The following is a 20,253-nucleotide window of genomic DNA, read 5'->3' as shown; positions in this document are numbered from 1 at the left end:
CAATGAAATATATCAACACATCAAATGAACTATGGGGCATGAAAGTCTTATCACTTCTCTATCATCCAGAACTTTTGTTTCGCAATTTCTGTGTGCCCTCCAAACTCATCTAGAAATTTCTAGAAAACTAAAATCAGATAGTTATGTGCATGTTGATTTTTCAAAGATTGCCACTGAATAATCTTCAATATTACCCAAGGTCGAGATTGTGGTGTCTAGGATTGGTGTTAACAAAAATCTTACCACGCTAGCATTTTGCAAGATACCCAAAGTAAACTATGCATCGTGAACAGAGCACTTAAAATAGCGTTGTAAGAACACTCCAGAAACGTCACCTTCAGAAGTCAGTTAAATGCTTTTGATTTGTCGTAAAATTTTTTCATGTGCACCTGGAGGCGCACTCTGTTGAAATTGCTGGAAATTGTATCATTATATCGTAATAGCGTTCTCACAATACGGTCACCAAGAGATACCAAAAGCCATTAAATTTGCTGCCGACTATTAGCTGTTCTCTGCTTGCTTTGCACCGCTACGTATTCTCCACCGCGTTAACGACGTTACTGTAGCGTTGAAAAACGTCTCTCCATTGATCTGTCATCCCGGCAGAAAATGACATGGTTGAGCAAGAACGCACATTGTGATGGGTGCTTGATTTGTTTTGCAGCTGTTCAGACGTGTATAATACTCGTAAAATAACGTTTGTGGGCTGTTCATGCGCACTCGTTTGATTCAGGTAAGGTATATTGCCAGTCGGAAAACATTGGAAGCGGGAGAAGTGCGAAATCGGAATGGGCCCAGTCAGTGATTCGACGACCAGTGAGTTAGTGATTGATAGATCATATTTTCTTCGTGGTTTGCACGCATTCGTCAGGCTCTGTAATCGAAAGGAGATGAAACGTGCAGAGGCGTAAACACAGTTAGGCGTGTAAAATTTTTTTGAAACTTCTGTCAGAGAGATGGTGCTCGGAATAATCTTGTTTGCACTCTTTCTGGGATCTGTCCTGGAGGCAAGATTATCGGATCTATTATTAGCGTACTTGACTCTGCTACTATGATAGGAATATGTACAGAAGTACTGCATATTTTTGTGTATTCGAGTTTGCATTGCGTGCAACGCCGCAGCAGCGTTTTGACAGCGTTGCAGAAGTTCTTGGTACACTGTGACTTTTTCTGTTTTTCATGAAACTGCTCTTGTGGTTCATCTGGTCACTCTCGCTACTAATACGTGGCTTTGGTATGGGACAAAACTTCAAGCAAGCCCAGAAAGTTGTCGAAGATGTAAAGCGCTGTTGGCCAAATGAAAACTTACGAAATGTTAAGCCACTAGTAATAACGCAAGGACAGCATGAAAGCAAGGCAAATGTCAATGCACGTGATCCTTGTCACAGCAGCAGTTGAAAAAAGAAAAAAAAACATGTTAGTGTTAAAAATCAAACACAGTGCTAAACTACCCTATAAATCTCAACGTGCTCGAGCTACTTTAGTCAGTTTCAGTGTGCTAGAAGCTCTGAGGCTGTATGAGGAAAAAAAAATATACAGGTAACATAGCATTCACAAGGGCAAAACCTGCTGCAAATTACTTTCTAGAGCTATAAAGGGTTCATCACTTCTATATTTTATTGGATTTGACAGAGTCGTGTTCCATTTACTAAATTGTATCTTTTTTGTCAAGCTCGGGGACGTATTGCCAACGTCAACGAGCGCAGCTTTTGAGTACCACTTTTTGTCAATGACTTAGGTGCCTCTGCGAATACAAACGTTTATCGAAAGGTTAACACGCGCATGAACCAGCAGGCGGCCTTCACGTTAACAGAAACAGCTGTCTTCCTCTAGACACCTAACGTTTCGAGCAGACGCTCTCCATCAGAAAAAGGTGGAGGGGAAGTCTTTTTTTCTGATGAAGAGTGTCTGCTCGAAATGTCAAGCGTTGAGTGTATAGTCCTCCCACTTTTTTTTTTTTTCCCTTTTGGGTTTTACTGGGTTTGGGTCCCGGGTTTTACTCCTGACCACGGAAATGAGGGTACAAACGAAGGAAGTACAAGAAGGTGCTTGCATTGTCGCTCACAATCACGGTTTCCACGAGTCCTTGAGAACCCACGGTTTTGCACCTTTTTCTTGTTCACGTGGAGCTGCTAGTGCAGATTCTGCTTATCTGAAGCCAGTACTATCTGCCCCTCCAACTACCTATAGAGGCGCACGCGTCATCCTCGGAGACAGACAGTTAAAAACAAAAAAATGTGTTGCAGAAACCTTTTGTCATGCAACTGTAAAGTTTTCTTTTTTTATATATATATATATATATAGTTCAAAAAGAGACGCGGAAACAGATTTTAGGGAAGTTAAAAACACTAGTTTATTACATGGGGAGACGTTAAAAAGTAAAATGGGCAAGGGGTCGGCGTTTCGACAGTGGCACTGTCTTCGTCAGGACAAAAGATGCGTAGCTGATTACACATTTCTTAAATAGGTTTGCTACATGACGTCATAATAGGTACGGGCACGCCACAGGCGTTTGTCAGTGAGTCAGATTCGGGAATATTCCAGAAGGTCAAGTCCGGGTGGTGATGTCATTCACCGTAGGTCACTGTCCGCTTTGGGGAAAATTCCGGGAAGGGTGAGCGCTGCTTCAAACTTTGCTGGAAAAAAAAAAAAACAAAAAGAAAGAAAGCAAGAAAAAACAGAAGGGAAACGAAAAGGAGGAAAGTGTAGCTCATCTAGGCGGCCAAATTTCTTACCGTTGAAAGTGCTCCCAGATCTTCGTTAATGGTTGATTGGAATTTGTAAATGAGATAAGATTCGCGTTGTTCCCTGCACCGATCTGAGCTAAAATTTGACTGGAGAATAAAAAGTGACACGTTATTTAGTGAATGACCTGGTTGTTTGAAATGGCGAGAAATCCTTTTACCTCACCCTATATATATATATATATATACAAAAATTGCAAAGTTTGCTGTTCAGGGATACGTTTTTCTTTTTTTTTTTTTTTGTTTGAAGGTTACAAGATATTCTATACGACTTGAGCCAGACATTATCATGAAGTTGTGCATATTTACTGTACCTCTATGTGCCTCGTAAAAAGAGGGGCTTGCGCGTTATCAAGTGAAGACAGTCACTTTTTGTTTGAGTCTTCTCCATTAAAATGGAAACAAATGGATAAAAATTATTCTTTCAAAAGTAGAGGTATTGTTTCACATCCCTTTCTAATCCCTTTGTCTCGCGTTCTGCGTTCGCATTTTACCACATGCTGTCACAGCTCCGGCAGAAGCTCGTACGGCGTTAACGGTGACGTCGCTTTTTCCACGCAGCTGTCCCTGGGAGACGGACACCGTCACCTGGGGAGCGCAGACGGTGCGAAGAGACACGCTGAGGCCATTGGCCACTCAGCGGTAACTGGAGGGTCGAGAAGAAGGAACAGGAAAGCCGCAGCAGCAGCAGCAGCTGGCAGAAACGGTGTTTGTGCCAGTAGTTGGGGGGCCAGGGTGGCGGGGGACACGGGGCCACCCCCGGGCCAGGGGGAGATCAGAGTGGGGCCCGCGCACCAGGCACGCCTGCCTGAGCTGCGGCCCCCCACGGCTCCACTGCAGCTGCAGGACAGCATGCCCCGGGAGGAGCTCCGATGGACTCCCGGTGTTCCCGACTGCGACCTCATGATGTACCTCAGGGCTGCTAGGTGAGACTTCGAGCTTAAGGGCACGGCCGTGGAATGTGGCAACAAATGTGTAGCAACAGATTTTGTCACCCACAATAATGCTCGGATGGTCTGAACTTATGCTTCGCGGTGGCATAGTTTTAGTGATATCTGTTTTAAGTGGTACGATATTTTTTCGTCTCCGCTCGTCCTGTTTCTAGTTTCTTGTGGCCCCTACCTTTAACACACTCCTTGACAATAAAAATAAAAATCTAAAAAAATCAAAAAAATCCACCGTCCTCGAAAGCCCTGGATTTTTACATCGTCTTCTTATCCTCGTGGAGCTGATACCGCAAATTCTGCTTTTCCAGGGTCACAACTATAATATTGAAACCATTCAGGAGTTAGTGCAGAAATTACCCTCTGTTGTGTTCATCAACCTTTTTTTTTTTTTTTTTTCTATTCTTTCATCTTTAACATTCAGGAGTAGTCATTCATGTTTGCGCAACTGACCGCTATCGCGCAATCCACGTGCATTCTCTCACGCGACACCTGTAGCTGATAATATATTATTTCGAAACATTGAAGCGAAGCCCCGGTGATGAACTACACTGTACGCCCCAGGCAAGATGATGGCTGAGCCTTAAAAACGTCCTCGAAATACCCTAGAATTTTTGTTCCCAAATTACACGGTGACCGTGGGTTGCGCTCCTACTATGTTGTGTCCCAAAGGGCTGACGAGCGGCGCGTTTTCAGGAGTATGGCAGCATTTGCGGGAATGTGTGACGGGGGGTCGGCGGAGGACGGGTGCCTTGCAGCGTCGCGCGACGACACCACCATCAATGCAATGGACCTGCTACACGACAGCAACTACGACACGGGACGGGCACTCCAAGCCCTTGTCAAGAACCCTGTGCCCAGAGGTATCGACAAGAAGTGGACTGAAGAGGACCAGGTAACACATACACGGAAAAGTTGCAAGATTTTGAGGGGGCGCCACCTGGAGATACACGTTGTATATCGCCTGGACGTAATGTAAATCATCCTTAACCGGATCTCTTCAGCGTTGGGAGTTTCATCTCATAGCTTGCTTCAGCAGTTTGTAGCTGCTTTAACACCAGTAGACACGGAATTGTCGTTATCAAATAACCCGCGATGTTATATGTGAAAATGTGGCAGTTAAGTACATTTTTCCGTTAATGAATAACACTCTCTTCCACACTGCCTCTCTGCCCTCTTTGTCCGTTCAGTAGCTGTTGTGAAAGTAGAGATCACGAAGTGACACTCTGAATGCGCAATATTAATTCTGAAGATTAATTAAGTGTAACGAGATTAATTTAGCGTAATTCTGATTTCTGGGTTTGTGTGTGTCTTGCAACGAGGAAATTATTCTGAAAATCTCTCAACGCGCACTTTCTCTTTTAACAAGTGTGTGCAGATTCTACCTCAGTAACTAGAATACCTCGTGTTATGTCCACTTGAAATGGTGTTTCCGTCATTTCCGTATTTCCAGAAGCGCTTTGTAAAGGGTCTGAGACAGTACGGCAAGAATTTCTTCAAGATACGCAAAGAGCTGCTTTCTCACAAAGAGACAGTGAGTTGCGTTTTGAGTTGGGACGCGGTGCCCTCTGGTGTGTGACTCCCTCTATTGTCTTCCAAGGCGGACCTGGTGGAGTTCTATTACCTGTGGAAGAAAACCCCGGCAGCGGCAACTTCCCGGCCTCACCGGAGGCACCGGCGGCAGAATGTGCTTCGGCGAAGCAGGCCATCATCCCGACTCACTAAAGTGGCGCAGAGCGAATTTGGTGTGACATTTATTTATTTATTTATTTTCAATACTGTTGATGGAAGCTGTGGATCATTACAGGAATTGGCAGGGGTATAATTAGAGCCTGAAGTTGAGGGCTTAACCCGATTCTTCCCCAAATTGAAGGTTGCCTCTTTAGGGTGAAACCCGATTTTTACCCGGCAAATTGCCCTCACTGAGACGTCTGTAGGATTTGCGCACTAACAAGTACTAACTTGTTTGGCAGCAAACGCAGTTACATCACCATTTGTACATAGACACGTTTCAACTTATTTTAAATACATATATTACAAACCAGTTCAGTTACTTCGAGTAACTGAGCCCAATTTCTTCCTGAATTTAGCGTACTGGAAGTTTTTCCACCCAAATTTGCATGAATTTAGAGCACATGTTTATTTACCCGATTTTTACTCCCCGAATTTAGAGAAAAAATATTTCCCGAAAACTTCAGGCTCTCTGTATAATACAGATTCTGAACTTTGTACAAGAACAGACACATTTTGTGCATGTTGTAACTGTTCCAGTTGTATACTGTTCTTGGACAGAAAATCAGTTTTTACTTAAGGAGCTGTAAAATACGGTAAAAAAAGTGTCTTGCTTTTCAAGCGATCATTACATTCTGAGTGGCTGTGCTGAATGCACAGTGTTTAGTTTAATACTCAGAGCTTGCATTTTAAAAAGTTTTTCAGTGTTTTTCGGGCTTCGCCCTCATGAGGGTCCTTAGCTTCTGACTTTGTGTTTTCCTTTTTATCAATTGTGGTAAACAATATTTTGCAAATAATAAGTGAGTCTCATTTTCTTTCTTCCTCATCAGCGGATGCGAGTTCAGCAAGCGAAGACGAGGAGTCAGCTGATGATTCTGATTCACGGGAAGTACCGTCTTACACCTGCCAAAGTTGCCTCACCACAAGTATGTCTCTCTCTCTGTCTTGTGCCTGTTGTGTCCTATGGTTGTACCAAACTCTTGCCTGTTTTCTTGTAGACTCCAAGGAGTGGTTCCACTCTGGGAAAGAGGGCTCCCTGCTGTGCTCTGAGTGCTGCCAAGCCCAGAAGAAGGGAGACCTTCGTCCCGTATCGGGGGACCCTCACGAAAGCTCACCGTTCCTCTTCAAGCCAGTGGACAACAGCGACATTGTCAATGGGAAACATGTCATGCGCACGCGCAGGAATAAAGAGGTGAGTTTGTCACGTGAGTTGTCTTTCTTCTTAGAAGGTTACTGTAAAGTAGCTAAGTTACTTCAATGCAGTAACTGTAGTTACGTTTCAAAGAGAGTAACTAACTTTTTGTTGCTAGTTTTGTAACTTTTTGTTGCTAGTTTTGTAACTTTTTGGTGCTAGTTTTGTAACTTTTTGTTGCTAGTTTTGTAACTTTTTGGTGCTATTTTTGTAACTTTTTGGTGCTATTTTTGTAACTTTTTGGTGCTATTTTTGTAACTTTTTGCTGCTATTTTTGTAACTTTTTGCTGCTATTTTTGTAACTTTTTGCTGCTATTTTTGTAACTTTTTGCTGCTATTTTTGTAACTTTTTGCTGCTATTTTTGTAACTTTTTGCTGCTATTTTTGTAACTTTTTGCTGCTATTTTTGTAACTTTTTGCTGCTATTTTTGTAACTTTTTGGTACTATGTTTGTAACTTTTTGGTACTATTTTTGTGACTTTTTGGTACTATTTTTGTGACTTTTTGGTACTATTTTTGTGACTTTTTGGTACTATTTTTGTGACTTTTTGGTACTATTTTTGTGACTTTTAGGTACTATTTTTGTAACTTTTCTGAAACTAACTTGTTACCTTTCTTTTGTGTAACTTACCCATGGCTGGGTTGGATGCTTTGGATCTTTGTTTTAATGCGACGCTGTCAACCTTGCAGAACCACAGCAAGGGTCGCAACAAACACAGCGGAGACTCCGCGAGTCCCGACGTGCCAGATGGCGCTCTTACACCCAGCAACCGATCGACGGGAGGCGGGCGGAAGTCACCTGGCGCCGCAGCAACGGGAGACACCAAGGACAAGAAGAAGGTAAGGGAAATGTGAAGACAGTTGTCAAGTTGGTTCCATCTTTCTGCATTCTGTTACCATTACATGTGTGTGATCCTAATGAGATAGGTACTCCAGTTGCTTCAAGGCAGTGCAGGATTTACCTAAGTAGCACATCTGTAGTGCAGTCGAAAAGTGTGCAAAAATAGCAATTTTCACCAATAGATTGTGAAAGTTGTGCATAAAAAAAAAAAAGAAAAAAAGAAGCAGACCTCATAACATCCCCCACCTGCTAAGACTCGTGTGCACGCAGATTTGGTTGGGTTCGAAGTAGCGTGTGATATTTGTTTTGCTGCTTGCTTACAAGTTTAAAATGTACCATACACTTTTATTTTACTCCTAAAATATTTAACACTCTTGATTCTAAAGCAATAGTGATTTCCCGGTCGACCAGGAAAACTGCAACGCATGTACGCGAAAACAGTCTCTATTTTTTTTTTTTCTTAATTTTATGGAAAAATCATTTAGAAGTGAAAGATTTCCACCATTTTAAAGTACCCACACACCTTCGCCAAATGTTTTGACATGTACCAATAGCACTTACGTACAAGCGCGGGGACAAATGTAGTTCTTAATCCCGGGGAAGCTCCGTAGATCGGGTCACGAGCTGCGGGGAGGACATCAGGTGCGTGACCAATCACACCAATCAATCACCCTTTCCGTATTTTGCCCTCGCAGAAATCTGCTCCCGAAACGCCAACCAAGGGAAAGAAGAGGGGGCGGGAAGAAGCCCCACCACCGGCCGCCCAGCCGAGCGAGCCTTCACCCCCTGCATTTGAAGAGCCCTCTCCACCCTCACAAGACAGCGTCGCCGGTTCCACGCCCGCGACTCCGCCCGAGGAAGAAGACCGCGGGGTTTCCAAGAAGAGGAAAGGCGCAAACACGCCCTCGACTACGTCCGCGGAGAGCCTGACGCCGTCGCCCCCGTTGGAAGGGACGACCAACGGAATAAGCGCGACACCACCGGAGGAGAACGGGGAAGAGAGTGTGCCGGAGAGGGAGCCCGAACAGCTCACCCCGCTGCAGCCTTCGGTTGCAGTGCCGCAAGTTCAGCCCATCGAACCGGAGCAATTGCCGCTCCAGTCGATGAGAGGGGGATCGGAGGAGTTGCCCTGCCTGAGGACTGAACCTGTGCCTCTCACGGTGCTCTCGGGGTGGGTGATGCTTTTTTGTGTGTGCGGCTCTTGTGTTGTCACTGCCCCATTGTGTGCCTCGTCGTAGCTAAGAGCCTGACTTTTTCGGGTTATATTTAGGGCCTGACTTTTTCGGGTTTTATTTTTGGCCAAATTCGGGGGGTAAATATCGGGTGATATTTTTCATTTGAAAATTCGGGTGTATTCGGGTTAAATCCCGTTACGGCATATTCTGTCGTCAGAAATTCGGGTGATTTTTTTTTGTTTAATAAAAATTTGTCTTAACGTGGAACTAATGTTTAGCAATGTTATCAAACTTTATTTTAATGCACGCTTATGAGTGTGCCACGCGACCCGGATGTTTTCGGGTAGATTCTGGTTAAACCCAAATTTTACAGATTTCGTTCGGGGGGTAAATATCGAGCGGATACGGGTTTAACCCTAAAAAGTCAGGCCCTAGTTATATTTTTTTAACGAAATCGGGGGGGGGGGGGGGGGGTAAATTTGGGGCTTATATTTTGCTTCAAGAATTCGCGTGTAATCGAGTTGAACTGAGCCCGATTCAAGCCAATTCCAATTGGATTGGATTGGATCGGACTTAAATCTTTGGTTCACTCGGCATAATACACGTGACACACCAGTAGACACAGAGTATCAATTACTAATATTTAGTCCGTGCATCAAAGAGATCGCATGGTATCTGTCTTGACACTTTGTACCAGAATATTTATGCATTTACGACAGTTTCCAAAGTTCTGTGTTAGTTGTGATGACTTTGGGTCCCACTGATCCAGCTGTTTTCGGGGAAATACCGTTTGCAAAAAAGGGTGTCACTAGATCCGATCGCAAGGTGTGATTACTCGTGACGTGATCTTTAGGAGTTTCTCCAGTGACAGCCACGCTTGCAGCAGCTCGCATAATAGAAACTAGCTGGCTTCAGCTGCACAGATGTAAGCTCCTCTGCTTGTCGCAGAACTGTAATTTCGCGGATCATATAAATTTGCGCGTGTATTACCACGCATGTACTGTGAAGCTAAGCATGCTAAATGAACGCGTTGCATTTGTATTGTGATTTACGTCGGCCTTTGTTGAACTTGTCTTATCATTTGCTCCTGTTCCTCATAGGATAAGATGCATTTCTTCAGTTCTTGGAGTGCATAAATTCCGCATTTGTGTACAAACTGCTAAGTAAGTAATCTCTCATCTTTTCTACTGCAGGGCACCCAAAGACCACGAGAACCTAAATCCCGTCGAGGAGGACCCAATACCACCACCCTCTCTTCCTCCTCCTTCAGTCATTCAACACCCACAGTCATCACCATCTCCCCTTCCCCTGGTGGTAACGCAAGCCCACCAGACCCCCAACTTGACGGCAGACACTCCCCCTCCGGAACCGTCCCCGCCTCCTCCGCTGCCCGCGCTCCGGAGAACTCCGACGCCCCTCAACTGCAGCAACGTGCCCACACCACCCGCGCTCACGACGATGCACAGCGTGCATTCCCCCATGCAGGTTCCCCATCCTCTCAGCCAACCACAGCCAGGGGAAGACAAGTTCGACCAGCTGCTCCCACCACCACCGGCACTGCCACCGTCTTCCGAAATGCCGGAGAAGTCGTCCCCAGCGAACATGGCCGCCGTCACGGAGCCAGCCCCTCTGTCCTTCATCAAGATGGAGGCAGTGGAGGAACCGGTGCCCCTGCGGCTGGTCTCGTCACCGTCGATGAGGGGAAGGCCCACCCCTCCGCCCCCGAGCGGGTTAAACCCGTCGCTGGCGGCACTGTCGGCGATGCCACCACCTCCCGTGGAGTCCCTCCTTCCGCCAAGCCTGGCTCCTCCGCTGAAGAGCCACCTGATCCGCGTGAAGGAGGAGGCAACGCCTCCGCCGCAGCCCCCACCGCTGCGGCTGGACAGTCCCTCGCTTTTGGGCAGGGTCTCGTCCTCCCCGTCTTCCTTGCCAGCATCATCTCTATCGTCCGGCCCAGTTGCTGGAGCCTCAGGGCAGCCTCCTCGGGCGTCCCCCGACTATCCCGGTCCCGCTCCCCACCACGTCAAGACCGAGCCCCCTCCTTCCCCTCCCAAGGCAGCTCCCACGCCCCCCCGGGGCGGCCACACCCCCAAGATGTTGTCGTCCATACCCACGTCGACCGCCCTGCCCCCATCGTCGAGCCCCTACTCCCACCAGCCCCACCCGTTCTCCCCTCCGCCTCAGTTTGCCCCGGTCAGTTCCTCGGGATCGAGCATGCCCCACATGGCAGGGTTCGCTCCTCACGTGAGCAGGCCCTCGAGTTCCCCGGGGGGCCACGCTCCGTCGCCGCACCACCCTGCCTTTGCCTACTCCCCGTACTTTGCCCCCCAGCTCTACTCCCCGCACTTGCATTTTGCCCCGCACCACCAGTTGTTGGCCCCTCCCACCGCCCCCCCTCCCGCCCACGGCGGCGGGGGCTCCTCGAAGTCCACCCCGCCCACGTCGAGGAGCGGGATGGCGCCCGTGTCGATGCCCCTGCCGCCCCAGCTGGACGCGGGAGCGCTTAGGGGACCGCCGGAGAGGGCTCACCATCCGTCTCCCGGCGGCATGTCGTCGCACGGTCCCTCTTCCCACCGTTCGTCCCACCACCAAGTTCCCCCGTCGTCCCATCACCTTCCGCATCACCAGGAAGAGGAGGAGGAAGAACCTGAGGCCCAGCAGCTGGTGAGGGGACCCAGTCCAGAGCCCAAGGTTGAAGACAGCGAATGCCACCGTAGCCAGTCTGCAATGTGAGTTTTCTTTCTGTTTTTTTTTCACGCATGTTTTTTTTTCTTTTCTTTTTTTTCCCCCTTTGGCTGTTAGTGTCTGTGTGGGCGGGGGCCAGTTGCTGAGGCAATATTAGAGATAGTTGTGTGGCAAGGTGTAACTTTGGTTGTAACAAGGTTGTAACAAGGTCTAACTTTGGACACACACCAAGGTGTGTCTTTTTTATTTCATTATTATTATTATTATTATCTTTACTGGATGTGTCTCTGGAATGCAGCTTCCTGCGCCATTGGAGCCGTGGGGAGTACAACTCTTGCGCTCGTACGGATTTAACCTTCAAACCCGTCCCTGATTCGAAGTTGGCGAGGAAGCGGGAGGAGAGGGCCCGCAAGGCAGCAGAGAAGGAGCGGGAGGAAGCCAAGGTTAGGCTTCCAACGCCCCCGCGGGATCCCCACCCCTGTCTAAACGACGCCCCTTTCCGGTCCTTTCTTTTTTTCCAGCAACGAATGGGGTCCCTGGAGCGTGAGGCGGGCAAGCCTGGGCCCAGCGGTCACCCCTGCGATCTGGGCTTCCCGGGCAGTGTAAGAGGTGCCCCCCACAGCCGAGGGGCACACCCCTACTCGGACACGCCTGCCCTGCGCCAGCTGAGCGAGTACGCTCGCCCCCACGCTGCCTTTTCTCCGGGGTACCCGTCGAGGAACCACCCCGCGGCGGCGGCTGCCGTTGACCCTGTGTTGCTCCACTATCAGCTGGGAATGTATGGCGCTGCCGCTGCTGCGGCTGCCGCAGCCTCTCGAGACAAGTAAGCCTCTTCGTCTCCGTCTGTTTCTGCACTAGTGTGGATGCATGAAAAAGGACGCAGGTTTATCCTGCTTAATAAGGGTGTTAAGGGAACTTAAAAGAAACTGCCTCATCAACAGAATTTGATCAACTGTATTTACAGCAACAACAAGGGAAAACAAAAAGATTTCATGGCGACACAGACTATTTGCAATTGGAGCCCCCTAGCTTTCCGCGAAATCTCGCGGAATTGGCCGTGTCTTGCAGAACCTGCTGTTTCCCTCAGAAACGCCCGTTTTTTGCAGAATATTCGATATCTTGCAGAATTATGTAAGGATTTCAATCGACCTGCGACACTTTTGTGGGTTAGACCCGATCAGTTGCAACTGCAATGCCTGACGCCGCTGATAACGCTGGCACTTCAACGGCTGAACGTGTCGTGACACGAGGAAATTTAATGACAGCAAAGCCGGAGAGAGACAGCGTGGAGTCTAGTTTTGTCCAGCGATGAGTCGGTGTGTGATCTTGGAAGAATGCGGCACTTTCTTTTCTTTTTTTTTTTTTTTTTTGTGGAATCTCGTGAATTTGTAAATCCCACTCCGCGTTAAAGTAAATTTTCCACTGCAGAAAGCTAGGGGTTTTATTAACGATAGATTTATAGCCCAGCAAGAGCAAGACACACACTTCTGTTTGAATTTGAAGCTCAAATTTGCGTCGCCTTCGCCGTAACCTCGCTGTTTTTTCCTTCTCCAGCAGCCTGCGGCTGGACCTAGAGCTGGAGAAGCGGGAGCTGCACGACAAGCTGAAGGCGGAGCTGGAGCTCAAGTCGCGCCTGCCCTATGATCCACACTGGCTGGAGCTGCAGCGACGGTACCAAGCTGCAGCGGCCTCTGCGGCCATGCCTCCTTTTCCGATGTACCAACCCGGTGGTCCCGGACCCGGTGACCAGCGGGATCGCCTGGGGCTCCCCGACGACAGACTCCATCCGTCCTCTGCCGAGCGGCTTGCCCTGGCTGCTGACCCCATCCTGAGGTAGGTCCCTCCTTTTTTTTACCCCCCTAAGCGTTTAGGCATTTCGTTGCGTGTGAAAGTGTTGCGGTGACCCCTTCTTGTTCCGAACTACCTGCTACATCTAGAAAGCAGTCCCGAATATACAGGGTATCAAAGTCCAAGATATTGGAACCAGAAGATCTAATTGCTTTGGTTGCCAGAAAATATTGCGGTAAAAAAATATTTAAAAAAATGTGTTGAAAACACGATGCTGATTGGCCCGCCTTAAGTTGTTGCATTGCGTCGAAGAGTAAGCAGGCTTTCTCTATCGACAATGGTGTTGCTAATGGCCGCTCGTCCCCATAGTTACGGCCGCAGAAAGGACGCTTGTGATTGGCTACTGCCATTGAAAACACGATGCTGATTGGCTGACTCTTAGTTGTTACGTCACAGCGACGAATAAGCATGCCTGTTGCAGGTTGCAGATGGCAGGTGAGCTGCACGCCCATACGCACGCCCACGCCCACACGCACCTGCACCTGCATCCTCACGACCCGCTCTCAGCAGCTGTGGCTATGGCGATGCCCCCTGGCAGCGGACCCCCAGACTCCGCGGGTGCTCCCCCTTCGGCGTACGCTGCCCAGCTGGGAGGGTACCCGGGAGGGCAACAGTCCCGAGGTCCCACTGGGAGCACGGGGGGGCCCCCTGGAGGCGGAGCTGGTGGCTTGCGACACCAGGACCTGATGCACCCGGCGCTCATGCGCAGCCCTTACGAGGAACAGCTGGCCCACCAGGTGGGTGCCGCAGCCGCTGCATACAAGGTTTGTCCGGCCCCATATCCGCTCCCTTTTTTTTTCTTCTTCTTCTTCTTTGTTTATTGGGGAGGATGGCGCGCGAATCACTTGGGTGGGGATGCTTGGCTTCCCAGCGTTCCAAGCACAAATCCAGGCAGATTTTTTCCAAAGTCTACGACGGATTGTGCGACGTATCTGAGTCGTTTCTAAAAAGTTCAAAATTTTCGGAATTGCAACGTCAGTTGCTGGCGGAAGATACCTAGAAGAGTCTTAACTTATTTAATTATTATTAATTGCTTGCTTAATAACTAAATACATTAAATACTTATTATTACTAATTAATTAAATACTTGAGATATATATATATATATATATATAAAATAGCTAGAATGAAAAATAGACTAAGAAGGGACAGGAAGTGAGAGAGAAGGGGGTTATTTATTTATTTATATTCAGGGTATTTAGTTAGGGGGACTATCTGCATTGCGCCGGTGGCTCCGCCCTCCTCAGGACTAAAAAAATATATAATCTGTACATACGTACATATTTATACGGGATATCCGTTTAATCGTCAAGAGAGCCGGGCCTGTTGGGCAAGCCGAGTTACCTTGAGCCGCATTAACTGCAGATGTTTTTTTGGATAGATGAATGCACAAGTGGCTGCAGCCCACCATCAGGAGCAGTTGCAGCGTCAGTTCCTTCTGGAACGGGAGCGTCTAGTGCACCTGAGTGCCCTTGGGGCCCATCCGGGGCCCTCGCAGCTCCTGCCACAACACGAGGAGTACCTGCGGTACGTACGCCCTTATTCTCTTCCTCCTCCGCGTCGTACCTCATCTTTTGTGTTGCTGCGAATACCGTGTGTTCACACGGGCGACGTACTAGCGGAAGATTCTGGCGGAAGAAAAAGCGAAAACACTGCTCACGGAGCCAAAGTTCTGTCCCGTGTTGTGCTGAGCATTCGCGCGGTGCGGAATACCGGGGAGTGGCGTACTGAGCATTTAGCAGACGACGCCGTCGGCGACTTTTTCTGTGGTCTGCTTCGGAATATCTTGTGGCTGTGACGCAGGATATTCCCCACTGTTAGCAGTGTACGCGAAGACACGACGCTGAGCGCCCGCGCTCACGTGACAGCAGAAAGCTATGGCGCTTTTCGCATCTTCCGCTTCTGGGGGAATGTCGCTCGTGTGAATACGCGGATACAGGAACGTTCTTGTGTCACATACCTGCATGCCCTTTATGAGAGTGTACAGATATTTGATGGTACCGATTTCAAACTACACCCTTTAGCACGAAGACAGGCCAAAAGCCAGGAGAGGTCATGACGAAAAAAGATGAAACACCGGCTTGACGCAACAGGCAACAAAATTTACTTGTAACGAATTAGACGTCCTCGTCAGACAAACGCGAAGCAAAATAACTTTGATTTAACTCCGAAGAGGCAGAAATTTTGGCGCGTGAACATAGGTGGGCGGGTAGGAACATTTCTGGAATCTTGGTACATTCATGCTGATAACAATGCTTGCAACAGCCACAGGGGGCCCCTACCGTAATGCTACAGGAACATGACGGAGGCATACAGCTGGTCTCGGATCTGTACCATTTTGCTTTGCGTTTGTCCGATGAGGACGACCGCAGAGGCGTCGAAACGTTACAAGTAAATTTTGTGGCCTGTCGTGTCAAGCCGGTGTTTCGTCTTTTTTTCGTCGCCCTTTAGCATACCGGACACCAGGAAAATGTTTCGTTTCCAGAGAAGTTTTTGTAAAATTTGATACGGAGACTTTCAAAACCTTCGCAAGAATATTACCTCTTCTCATCTCCTACTCTGGATCATGGGTCGGCACTTTTCTAGAAATTATTTCAACGTCACATTATGCTGGAACTTACTCACAGCCCATCATTCAACATCGCATCATTCTCGATGATGTGATGGGGAATTACGCGCACCATGAATTGATTTGTCGGCCCGTGTTCTGGATAGGTGGGAATTTGTCATCAATATTTGTTACGTATTTATTATGATATATATATATATATTATATAATATTATTATTATTGTAATATTATATATATATATTATATATGTATTATATTTCTCATTTATATAATAAATTTGAGTTGTTTTTTTTTACTCCGTTTAGTAGTAAAGACTCTAGAGAAAAAAATTACTATGACAAAAATGATGCCGAGATATTTACTGACTAGCAAGACTGAGGTCACTATAAGGTTAGGGGGCAGCATCTTACTACACTGTACTGTTATCATTGCATTGCAGAAGATACTACTGCAAGCACATCAACGAGCTGGAAGGTGGCTCATGGAATCAAAATTAGAAACTTTGCTGTTAATTGAACAGGGCTGTCATTACTGTATTTGAAACACTTGTACCCTGTTTCTGCGTTGCATGGACACTCCATTGTGTAACAGTGGGACATCGAACGGACGTTGGCAGGACGTCTCGTGACACGTGAGCCGCCGTAAACTAGTACGCGATCGAACGCGACCCCTTCCAACGTCCGAGCGGCGTCCAGTATTGACGCACAATGTGTAATGGTGTGACGTCCGGCGGACCTCCTTCGGATGTCCCGCGTTGGACTTCGTAGTCGAGCAGATACAGTAAACTTGACGGTCGGCATGTACACGAGAGGTGCGCAAAAGCCAGCATTGTTTTTCTAAGAGGGGTGCTTGCATCGTGCTCCTTGCAGCCAACAGCAGCAACGGGAACGGGAGCTGAAACTGAGGACGCTCGAAGAAGCAGCTCGTGGGGGGAGGCCACCTATGAACTGATAACGCCCCACCGCCCACGGCAACACACGACTGCAGCTTGTGGTATATCTCGTGTCGGGGGTGTGTGTGCGCGTGTGTGTTTTTTTTTTTTTTTTTTTTAAATGTCACGTGCCGACGAAGGGACCTCTGTGTGTCGAAAATCGAGGATCAAGAGAGGACTTCAAAGGTGTGGCTCTTACTTTTTATTCCCCCCCCCCCCTTCCTTCGCTGCAGGTGTGCAAGGGATGGGCAGTGTTGCCAACACATGACTTCTGTGTTTTTTGTCCTTTTTTTTCTTTTTTTTTAAGCTCTCCAGTGACTCTTGGGATACGTTTTAGCATCTGTACCTTTTACTCTTCTCCTTCTTTTAGCCCATGTTTCTGTTTTTAGTCGGTGCTGATGAGTACAAGTTTTGTTGCAGGCTGTAGGGCTTGCAGACGACCATTGCAGACGTCCATTCCTGATGGACATTATCTGCATCTCTTGTTGATCACAGTATAGTTAACATGGGTGGTACATCAAAATTTTTATCAAGCGTTTGATGCTGCTTCCTTAAAGTTTTATTCCAGTCAGATGTCTGCACTTGATGGTTTGATTGTCGATGGTTTGATGAAAAAAAAAAAAATAATGAAGGGCAGCAAATGCTAATTTGGTACATGTAATGTTCCCGCAAAAAAACTCCGTGTGTCGTTCTGCATATCCAACATCTGTTTCCTTGATACGAAGTAAGTATGGCACGTCGTTGTCAGCCTTCCCTTTGAGCGAAGCAGTTTCAGCAAATTGGTCTTCGTGGAATTTTGAAAGTGCCCCTTTTTAAGACATTTAAGAGCAATACGTGGACATTTCAGAACGAGTCTTCCTGCATCTCAAAATGCCAATTTAAAAAAAAAAAATTAAGCTTCAAAGAAGGAAGGTTCAGCGGCAACACAGCCCCTTTTTTTTATATTGTGCCATATTCGGGTTGTGTTGATCAGAATTTGAGGTAGTCCTGCAGATTCAAGGTCTCCTGCATGGGAGAGACCTGCTACTTACAGTTGAACCATAGCGTGGGTGAAGAAAAAAAAATTGTGTTACTACACGTTGACACACGAACATAAGCACATCAGAAACCACTGCAGGGACTGTGGACTCTCTCAAACAGTTTACCTATGATAATTTTTCTTTCATCACACAACATCGTTTTTTTTATTTTTTGTTTTTTTTTCATAGCAGGAGTATGCATGTGTACAGTTCACTGCGTGTACATAAGATAGCGACCCGGATTTTTAAAACAAAACATGCATCATGGGGACCTTGCTTTCACGGGGCCAGCTGGAGATTTTTACCGACGCCTCCGCTGTCTCTCAACGCTTTTTCCTCCTCCGTGGACGATGAATTGCAAGGGGGCGATTGCATTCGTATGCTCCTCTCTCTCTCTATCTCTCTCTCTCTCACACACATTTCTCGTTATGAATATTGAAACGCGAGTTGCATAGGTGCGAGCGCGAAGGTTTGTTTGTACGAGACTGTATCTAGACAAAAAAAAAACGATGCAAATGTATGCAAGTGTCAACTTTTTAAGAAAAAAAAAAAGGGACGGGTGCGTGGAACGGGGGAGGTAAAAAAAAAAATTCCTCTTCAGAGGCGTGCAGTTTTTGATAGTACAAGTTTTTTCTCCCCCTCGTGTTATTTTTTATTTCCCTGGTTGAGTGCCCAGTGGAACCCTGGTGATTCGAAAGCAGACGACGCTTAGCAGACGACGACTTGAGCAGCGCGCGGTGACAGGCTTCCTTTACGATGAAGGCTAGGATGCGTGAACGAAAAGCTCAGTGACTGGTGTCGGGTTGCAGACGTGACAGGAAACGTGTCTTTGTTTGTATGGAGGTACGGATAAGTTTTTGTAAAAAGTATATTCTATACATATATATAAATATATATATATGTGTGTGCTTCATGTGATTATATGCAACAATTTGAAATCTGAGTGCTGCCACAAATCTGGCTGGCTGTGTGGTAAGTTTGAATCGAAAGCACAGCAGTTTTGTTAGGTCATGAATCCGTATGTTTGACATATTGTGCAAAATGTGCAGCCGACCAAAAGCCGACGTGCTCCCCGGATTGGCGTACTTTGTTCACCACTTCGTACTACATCGTTTTCTTGTCAGTTGCAATGCATGCGTGTGTGTGTTCCTTGGCATGCATTTTGATTGGGCACATGTTTTGTGAAGTATGCTGTGTTATGAATCAGTCACATAGCACACAAACTGTATATTTTATCGAAGAGACAAATTCCTCGGTGCTGACATGTTTCTGTGATGTACACCTTTCAGAAAACTGCTGCTAGGTTTATGTTCAGGGGTTACGTGTGTCAAGAATTTTTTTTTTTTTAATTTGGGGGAGGGGGCAGTTGTAGGTGGTCTTGTACATGTTAAAATCACACAAAAGGCACACGCTGAAACCATTCAGATAACTTGCTTCATAGACGAGTTACCAAGGTTCTACTGCATACAAAGAGTACAAGAACCATTTTTGAAGAGCCATTGAAATGAAGTTGGGGGGGGTGGGGGGGGCTGAGTGTGGGAAAGGTCGGTAAATCACCATTCAGTGTACAAATCGAATTGATAGGAGAAGAAAAAAAAAAAACATTCAACACTAGCCATAACGCACATGCACCATCTTAATAACCTCGCCTGTGCTTCCATACCTCAACACATGAACAAAAGGTGTCAGTCCTAGAATCCTCTTTACAAGCTCCAATAACCTTTTAACGAGCCGACCACGAGCTGGTCCGTGCGCATTGTTTTAGGAGATGTGTAAATTTTTGTTGTGCCTCCTTTCTTTTAAGTATCATTTACAAAAAAAAAAAAACATGGTGTATGGAAATAACTGAGCATTTAGATGTCCTTCAATGCTGCTTGTGTAAGAGTATTTATTCATGGATGTAAATAATGTGACTGCATTGTACAGTGAGTCTGTATTTTTCTCAATAACTTTCCCGCAAGAAAAAAAAAGGTACCGCAAAAGGGGTACCACATCGCGACGGCAGCGAATAGCACCGTGTTAGCAAAGGAAAAAAAAAGAATAATGGTAACGAAGTGCAAAGCTCGTGCAAGAAAACTTTGGCAAGGGCTGACTTCTCCTTAGTTGTTGTCTTTCAGTGTGGTACGCCTCCTTGTTAGGAGTATTCAGCCTAACAAAAAAAATGATTTTTTGTGTCTGTACAGACGGTGCCTTTGTATACATTACTTAGTTTGATTTCAAAGTACCGGCCTCTCCTGTACGAGAGGCATTGGTTCCGAGTCTAGTTTGTTCAGTTGAGACATATCACATGAGGGTACATGTCACGAACGTTTATGTAAATGTTAGAGAAACGTCCCTCGTTCAAATCGAGTGTCTGTGGACACGTGAGACAGGCAAAAAAAAAAATGCTGCAGGGACATCGTCTTGAGTTTTTGCATAGAGTTCCGCTAGTATTTTTGTAATAGGTTTCTCGTGATGTATATCTTGTGCAGCGTATGTAGTTTTCTATCTATTCGGGCACCTAACAGTCATGTACTTGTATTGCAAAACAATAAAAAAAAGGCCCTCACATTTTTTCCCCCAAAGAACAAAGG

The 20,253-nt window shown here is 46.7% G+C and overlaps 1 protein-coding gene across 4 annotated transcripts; it reads left to right on the top strand.

The window, feature by feature from the left end:
- Positions 1–3,482: 3,482 nt before the first annotated feature.
- LOC135369930 (arginine-glutamic acid dipeptide repeats protein-like) lies at positions 3,483–20,243 on the top strand. 4 transcript variants are annotated; one of them, XM_064603526.1, is made up of 15 exons: positions 3,483–3,670; positions 4,385–4,583; positions 5,142–5,222; positions 5,289–5,433; positions 6,250–6,345; positions 6,418–6,611; positions 7,302–7,451; positions 8,148–8,623; positions 9,821–11,356; positions 11,611–11,755; positions 11,834–12,135; positions 12,870–13,145; positions 13,582–13,924; positions 14,542–14,687; positions 16,600–20,243. In XM_064603526.1, the coding sequence occupies exons 1-15, from the start codon at positions 3,597–3,599 to the stop codon at positions 16,679–16,681; spliced, it is 4,245 nt and encodes a 1,414-aa protein (XP_064459596.1). In that variant the 5' UTR covers positions 3,483–3,596; the 3' UTR covers positions 16,682–20,243. The 4 variants fall into 4 exon arrangements, with proteins under 4 accessions (XP_064459596.1, XP_064459598.1, XP_064459595.1 ...); XM_064603528.1 differs by having other exon boundaries at positions 12,867–13,145; positions 13,582–13,897; XM_064603525.1 differs by having other exon boundaries at positions 12,867–13,145.
- The last annotated feature ends 10 nt before the right edge of the window (positions 20,244–20,253 follow it).

Source organism: Ornithodoros turicata, chromosome 10, assembly GCF_037126465.1.
Source record: "Ornithodoros turicata isolate Travis chromosome 10, ASM3712646v1, whole genome shotgun sequence".
Lineage (NCBI taxonomy): Eukaryota > Metazoa > Arthropoda > Arachnida > Ixodida > Argasidae > Ornithodoros > Ornithodoros turicata.
This window is presented reverse-complemented; position numbering and strand designations above follow the sequence as displayed.